An 8593-nucleotide genomic window follows, 5' to 3' on the forward strand; every position below is an offset into this window, starting at 1 on the left:
AAAAAAAAAAAAAAAAAAAAAAGTCCTTTGGGAGACTAAACATTTTGTAAAAGAGTACTCAGTGATCTTTAAGCAAAATAGATAAATATTCTATTGGGTGACAATGCAAAGCTTCATTTAAATATTCTATTGGGTGACAATGCAAAGCTTCAATTAAATGAGTACCTGGCTAGTAACCTCTAATTCTAATCCTGAGTTTTCAATAAAATACTTATGAATTTAAAACATAGACAATGGTAAAAACTCCTAACACAACATACTACTAGGACCATCAGAATGTCGAACTGCAGAATCAGGATGCGACTAACAGGTCTCAAGACAGATGAAGCGATGCAGAAAAGTCTGCCTAAGAGCTTACAGCACAAATTGCTGCTTGAAACAGTGATAAACCCCCACATAAAGTGAAAAGGGTTTTTACCCTCGCTCCCCAGCAGACCCCTAATTCACAGACCCAAGAGCTTGATGAAGACAGAAACAGGAAGTCATCTCTCTGCACCTACCCTGTGGAGTAGGCAGACTATCCTACAATTATTATCAATCTTGCATCACATAAGAAAATTCCAGAACAATCAAAAGGTCACTTGAAAATGAATGAAGTGATCATTTATTTGATCTTGGGCTAGAGAAGATCTTTCTAAATTAAAAAGGTAAAAATAAAATATTTTTAAAGGAAATGATTAACAGATTTGAATGACATAATTTAATACCAAGTGTTGGCAAGGGCTCAGGGAAACAAGTGCTCTCATGAACTGCTCGTGGGAACAAATTGGCATAATATTTCTGGAGGGCAATCTGGCTGAATGTGTTGAAAGTCTTTAAAATGTTTATACTCTCTGACTCACTAAGTCAACGTCTAGGAATTTTTCCTGAAGAAATAATCAGAGAGAGACAAAAAATGTATTTACACTAGTGAAAGACCAGAAAAAAACCATAAATATCCAATAAAACACATATGTTTAATAACACAGGACTAGTGAATATAAGATAGTTATATAATAAAGTACTATCGTATTTAAAATAATACCTAAAAGAATAATTGATGGCGACAATATGCTCAGAAAATGTTAAATGCAACAAAGAAAAGTTAATAACATGTACAGGATGGTTCTAAATGTTATTTTCTACAGTGCTGAAGATGAAAGCCCAGGGTCTCATGCACTCTATCATTGACCTATACCCCCAGCCCTTAATTTTTTTTTAATTCATGAGATATATGCATACATATATTTGACAGAAAATATTAAAATAGTGGTTGTATTATTTTTTAAATATTTTTTTAGTTGTAGGTGAACACAATGCCTTTATTTTTATTTATTTATGTTTATGTGGTGCTGAGGATTGAACCCAGTGCCTCACCCATACTAGGCGAGCATTCTACCACTGAGCCACAACCCCAGCCCGTGGATGTATTATTTCTTGCTGGGAAAATTGGGGACAATTTTAACTGTTACTAATAGCTAAACTCATGATGATAGACTTAGATAACTCAATCGTCAAGCCTCAGCTTAGCTGTCACTTTTCCAGGAAGTACTACTTCTGCACTACTCCTGCCCTGCCCCCCCTCCCATATTATTCTCGTGTCCCTTCTCTGCACTAGACTGCAGCTTCAGCAGAAATTTTTTTTTCTTCGGTATGCGATGGAAACCAGGGCCTCATGCATGCTAGGCAAGCATCTACCATTGAACTGTATTCCCCAGCCCTATGAAATTCTTTATCAATACATCCTACCATTTGATGTGATTTACTATATCCCCATTATACTTTCAACTGCCTGTAGTCAGAAATTTGGGTATTTCCTTTTGAATCTCAATACCAGTCCATCTGGAATCACAGATATTCAAGCATTTAGAATGCTAGGTTCATGAATGAAAGTAACAGAACAAATGATCCTCTTTGCAACTTTAAGGTCAAGGAGAGAAATGTTAGTAAGGATGAACAAATACCAGGTAAGAGACACCTATTCTTACCTTGGCTAGCAGGCTTGAAACATGTTTAATTTCACCATTTGCCTTTAGCAATTCTTGTCTGAGCTCTGTGCAAGACAGTTCCAGTTGATCTTTTTCAGCTCGAGCCACTTCCAACATTTCCTGGACTTTACAGTTCTCTGCTGTCTGCCCCAGGGTACTACTGGTCTCCATAGTTTTTTGCTTTTCTCCCTCCAAATGAGACTTCAAGGACCCATTCTCTGTCTTCAAGCCTTCCAAGGTAACTCTACATTCTTCCAAAGTTTTGGCCATCACACTATTATTACACCGCTCTAGTTCTAGAAACCCATTAAGTTTTTCATTTTCTTCCTTTAGGTGCTTAATCATGTCTAAAGCTCCTTGGTTTTCCTCCTCAACCTTCCGTAAGCTACAGGTCAACTGCTGCTGAATATTGAGCAACTTCTCTCTTTCAAAGCGGCTCTTCTCCAGAATATCTGTGCACTTCTGCTCCAGCTCCAGGATTTTTCCTCCTTGGGCATTGGGCTCTTCATTCTTCACTCGCTCTTGTAAAAGGTTTATCAGTTTCTCATTTTCTTGACTTAGCTGCTCTGCCCTTTCTCGATGCTGGTGAAAGGATGTCTCTAAAATCGTCTTCTCATCCACCAGTTTCTCGTTCTCAGCTGTCAGTTCCTGCACCATTTGCTGCTGGTCTGATAACTCTTGCAGAGTAGCCTGCAGCTCTTCTGCAGTGCTGTGCTGATTTTCTTCCATCTTGTGTATCTTCTCTGTGAGGGAAGCCAGGGACAGCTCGCTGGCGTTATTTGGGGAACTCCCAGTAGGGGAACACTTGGAGCTCTTAAAAGGGTTGCTAGTGGAGGACAAGGGCCGAGACGGGGTATCTGCAGTGATGTGCTCAAAATCAGAGGCATCTGGTGACAAGGAAGCTTTGGTAACATCGCTGCTTGAGGACCCTGATGTCCGCAATGTATTTCCATGTGTGTGTTTTTTATACTCTTCAATTTCACTTGACAGCTCATTTCCAGTTGGACTTCCAAAGCTTGACTCTTGAGTTATGGATGTTGGGCAGCTGCTGTCACCAATGTGACTTGCTACTCCTTCAGAATTTGGTGACTGCTCGAGGTAAGTCAGTTTCTCCTTCAAGGCCCTATTTTCTTCCTCTAGGTCAGCAAGCTCTTTCTGAAAGATTTTGTTCTTCTCCTCAAGGGCTCTTAATAAAGGTTCTGTGTCACCTGGTGGGGCTGATATCCCATCAACACTTGGGTCTGAAGCATCAGTCCCCTCAGTGCTCAGGGCCCTTCTCTCCTTACATTTCTTTAGTTCACTTCGAAGCCTGTTGATTTCACTGTCTTTGGCTTTGGCTTCTGCCAGAAGTTCCCGAACTTGAGACTCAAGAACAGCTTTTTCTCCACCTTCATTCTCTTGCTTGGATTTTGCTGAAGTGGTCCTCAGGTGCTTGGTAGGGGTCGGGGTACAGGAGGAAGTTGGACTGGACCCAGATTTCCTTGGGTTGGAGGGACCACGTGGCACAGACCTCTCTCTTGAGACAGTTACTGAGAGTTCTCGGGGAGCTGGGATGCCTGTCCGTTTGGTTGTTGAAACAGCCCCTAAAAACAGAAGGAAAAAAAAATTAAGAAAAACACCAAAAAAGCAAGAACTTTTATAATGGAATGACATCCAAACACGTGGCGTAGTGAATGATGTGGCTATGACCTTTCAACCATTTCCTCCTGTTACCCACTTCCTGTAGGGGTTTCTGTATCTCCTCCCACAGCCCTACCTACTTGGGAAAGCTGACTCTCAGTCTGAGCTACTCAGACAATCCCATCGCCAGCTACAGTTGCTGGCACAAAGCAGGGGCACACAGCATATTAATATCAATGGGCACAAGAAAGGTTTTCAGGGCAGGCTGTCAAACATCACTGGATATCAGTAAGAAAGCGCATGAGTATGGAATGGCTCAAAACCACCTTGCCCTTGTAAGAGGAAAGTGGGATTGCAGACAGCAAGATAGAAAGAAGGAAGCCAAATTTTTATTGGCATTGTTGAGTTGCATGCAATACAGATGCCCTGTTCCTGGTCTTTCAGCTACACCAGCCAATGCATATGCTTCATATAAGTCACTATGGAACAGTTTTTCTTTAACTTGCAATTTAATACATATAAACTGATACAATGTTGGCAAATAAACAATAGCCATTTGACAAAATACAAGTTTATTGAGCATTTCTCAATAAAAACTTGCAGAAGGTATCATTAACATATTTGACTGAGCACAACTCTGATTAAGAAATCAGTGAGTTTAATCTTAGTATTAGAGGGGAGGGGTAGTAATTAGAAGACACAATGATACTAAGCAGAAACTGATCAGACCAATGATGTATCAATTTTAACACCACTGGAAATGGTATGCTATTTGTAGTCACAGAGAAATAAGAATGAATGGGATAAGGATGTATTATGAATATCTATGGAATAGTTATAAATATTAAAGGGATTTATATGACATTGAAATGATACAGAATTTAGTATATTTATAATGGGAAATATAAGATATAAAGAATTATTTCTTTATTTTCATCTATACTGTATCACAGACACATAAAAAATATTCTAGGGGTAAAAACCCAGAAACTATTCTTGTTTGTGCTCTGGAATTGAAGACTAATATCAGAAGTGAAGGGGAAATGAAAACTCTTGACCTATTTAACACATGCAAAGACCATCAAGGCTGAACTGTTGCAATCCTGCTAACAAAGGATCCCAGAAGTGATCACCAATCTCCAGGTGTCTTCAGAATAGAAAGCAGGTGTAGGAGAATGCCCCCCTCTCTAGACAGTCAGCAGATTTAGAACCCAGCCTGACCCAGATGCTCCAACCCACTACCCAGATTGCTAGGGAAAAGGAACAGCCACCAATCTAAACACCTGACTCGGAAGTGATGATGTACAGGCGGGTAGCATACCTTGCTAAGCACCTACCACTAAGTCCTTTTGAAACTTTGATATAATAAAGGCCAAGCTGTCATATTAATGTACAGAAACTATGATTTTTAAGGTAACTGTTTCAAACTAAGCTCCTGGGACAGAGACTGAGTACCACTATAGATTTTTGATACTTTTAGGTATCTAGATGCCTCACTTGCATCATACTGAATTACTCAATGAAGAAAAGATCTATTTAACTTTTCTTATAAAATGAAGATTAAAACCACTAAGCAATGAAATATTTTAGTAACAGCAGTTCTCTAGAATGAAGTCATCCTAGCAAGGACTATGATAAACACTGCAAGATAACAAAAGTTTCACCGTAACTATGGCCCAACAGGCATACATGCAAGTCAGGGACTCATTATCACAGCAGCATCTGCCATTCCTAAAATACCACTAGATTCAGGCTCTCCTTTCTTCTTTCCTCCCTCCCCGCTTCTTTCTCCTCTCCCTTCCTTTCTTCTTTCTACCTTCAATCATTTTTTTGGTTCTGAAGATGGAGAGAACTCCAACAGAACAACAGAACAAATTATTTCTAGCTATTAATTTCTAGAATTAATTTAATTAATTCTTTCCTTTTGGTTCTAAATCTTATCTGGTTCTTCTAAAAAATGTACCTAACTATTCAATTTTTTTTCAAATAGCAAACCAAAGTTTATTTATGAACTACATCTAGCGCATTATGAAATATACAATCCAGTTGTATTTTTCATTACATCTATTCTTTTTCTTTTTTTAATATATATATTTTTTGTAGTTTTTAAAACAGAATGCCTATATTTTGTTTATTTTTAAGTGGTGCTAAGGATCGAACCCAGTGCCTCACACATGCCAGGCAAGCGCTCTGCCACTGAGCTCCAGCCTCAGCCCTCTTTTTTCTTTTTTAAAACTACATCTGTATCTGTTCTTTAAGGTTCTCTCTTCTGTGTGCACATCACTTTAGAAACAGAGGGAACATTTAAAGAGAGCTGCTAAAATGCATCACAGACACATCAGACTAAACCTGGGCTGGTTAGTGGCCTCTCACACCTTCCATAAGTGCCTACTCTCCAGTCCAACTTACTTCCTCAGGGTACTCAAGGGAAGAAGTGGCAATGATGTAAGCCCCTGAAAGACACCTGCCAGTGGAGTCTCCTTCAAGTACAGACATCCCCAACTAAAGATGGTTCAACTCATGTTGATGTGAAAGTATATCCATACAACCATTCAGAAAAAAAGTTGTTTTTCACTTTTAGTAAGGAATTCAATAAATTAGTGATATTAAACACTTTACTATAAAATAGTCTTTGTGTTAGATGATTTTGCCTAGCTTTATTCTAATGTAAGTGTTCTCAGCATGTTTCAGGTTGGCTAGGCTAGTAAAACTGTTAGGCTTTATTATCTTGGTAGGTTTGGTGAGTTAAATGCATTTTCAACTTAGCCTATTTTCAACTTAGAATGAGTTTATCAGGACATAGTCTCACCATAAGTCCAGGGAAAACATCTTTACTGTGAGTTAAGACTCATTGCTAAACAATGTATTCTAAACCCCTGACACTGGCCATGCTACCTTACAAAATACATCCTTGCAACGTGACAGCAGGGTGTCAAGAGGAATGGGCAGATGGAACTGTGGCGGGCTCAGTCAGCACCTTTATGTCCTTTATTCTCTTCCCATTCCCCCGCTTATTCCCATTCATGAGCTTAGCTGGCCAGCTAACTGAAAGAGGTTGAAATGAAAGCAAGCTCCACCTCTTAACTAGGAAGACCTATACAAAAAAAGAAATATATTTAACATAATATTTTTAAATGCCAGTGAAAACAATATTATGCTGTGATTGATCACAAGTATATAAAACTAAATATTCATAGAGACACGAACTAGAAGGGAACATAGAATATTGAGAACAGTTGAGTATTAAGCTGGTTGCTCTGTAAGTAATTTTCTGTTTCCTTTTTAGTTATATTTATGCAGTAGATTTTAAAAAATGGGGTAACTAAACAGTATGTAGAAATTCACTAATACACAAGGAAATGCAAACTAAAACCACAATGTGGTATCACCTCCCATCTGTTAGAATGGCTATTATAAAAAAAAGATGAAAGATGAGTGCTGGCAAAGACATGGAGAAAACGGAACCCTTTGCACACTGTTGGAGAACAGTATGGAATTTCCTCCAAAAAAAATTAGCATGTGATCCATCAATCCTACTTCTGGGTATATATGCAAAGGAAATGAAATCTGTTATGTCCAAGAGATATCTATCTGTACTCCTGAATTCACTGCAGCATTAGGAAATGGCTATGTCGAGTACATGTATTCCCTCATATACTTACTAATTTTTGTGGTGAAACACTTAAAATCTCCTCTCCTAGCTATTTAAAAAAAAAATTTTATTTTTCAGTTGTAGTTGGACACAATACCTTTAATTAATTAATTAATTAATTAATTAATTTTTTATGTGGTGCTGGGGATCGAACCCAGTGCCTCTCATGTGCTAGGCGAGCACTCTACTACTGAGCCACAACCTCAGTCCCTCTCCTAGCGATTTTTAATGTATCCAACATATTGTTATTAACTAGGGTGATCATGTTGTATGTGAATTTTTTGAACTTACTCATCGTAACTGTACCCTTTGGCCAACATTTCTCCAGCCCCTTCTTACAAGTCCCAGTCCACTATTCAACTCTTTATTTCTATGGAACCAACTTTTTTAGACTCTACATGTAAGTGAGATACATGTGTGGTATTTGTCTTTCTGTGCCTGGCTTATTTCACTCAGTGTAATATCCCCAGAAGCATTCATATTGTTGTACAAAGAGTTTCTTTCTTTTGAAGGCTGAATAATATTCCACTGTGTATGTATACTGTATTTTCCTTTTCCATTCAACTGCTGAGGGACACTTTGGTTACTTCTATATCTTGGCTACTGTGAATAGTGCTGCAATGAACATGGGTATGCAGGTGTCTTTCCAACACATCCAGAAGTGGGACTGTTGGATCAGATGGTAGATCTATTTTTAATTTTCTGAGGAACTTTCATACACAAGGCTGCTTCTCTGAAACACTCCTTTGGAGTCATACTTTCCTAGCTTTTCTCCTACCTCAGGGGCCACCCTCTGTCTCCTTTGCTGATTCCTCCTTCTCCCTCTACGTTTTCCATGCTAGAATTCTTCAGACCTCAGTCCTGGGCCTTTTTTATTTTATTACTTTATTTTCCTGGTGATCTTTTTAAAAAATAGTTATTTTTTAGTTGTAGGTAGACACAATATCTTTATTTCATTTTTATGTGGTGCTGAGGTTTGAACCCAGTGCCTCACGTGTGCTAGGCAAGCACTCTACCACTGAGCCACAACCCCAGCCCCGGTCTCATGATCTTAAATACTTAATCTCATGAACTTAACTGAAGACTCCCAATTAACTTTTCCAGAGACCTCTCTTCTTAGCAACAAATTTGACACACTTGATAAGCATAACTGAACTATCATAAAAACATCTTAAACTATATCCAGGAGATCAAATAACCAGTTAACAGAAGTTTCAGAAATACTGACTGGCGGAAACCAAATGGAAGAATTTATCAAAGAGGAAGAGAATTCTCCAAAGATAAAGAACATGTTTCCAAAACTCATGTCAAGCAAAATTGATGAGAAAAAGAAAAAAAAAAAAAAAAAGAACTA

The 8593-nt window shown here is 38.4% G+C and overlaps 1 protein-coding gene across 11 annotated transcripts in view; it reads right to left on the reverse strand.

Moving 5' to 3' along the window:
* Specc1 (sperm antigen with calponin homology and coiled-coil domains 1) overlaps nt 1-8593 on the reverse strand; it is a 273402-nt gene that overhangs the window by 120776 nt on the left and 144033 nt on the right. For all 11 annotated transcript variants that reach the window (XM_048786146.1, XM_048786182.1, XM_048786138.1 and 8 more), the window contains one exon: nt 1968-3550. In XM_048786146.1, coding sequence (XP_048642103.1) covers nt 1968-3550 — 1583 coding nt within the window. The remainder of the gene's footprint in view (nt 1-1967; nt 3551-8593) is intronic.

Source organism: Marmota marmota, unplaced genomic scaffold, assembly GCF_001458135.2.
Source record: "Marmota marmota marmota unplaced genomic scaffold, marMar, whole genome shotgun sequence".
NCBI lineage: Eukaryota > Metazoa > Chordata > Mammalia > Rodentia > Sciuridae > Marmota > Marmota marmota.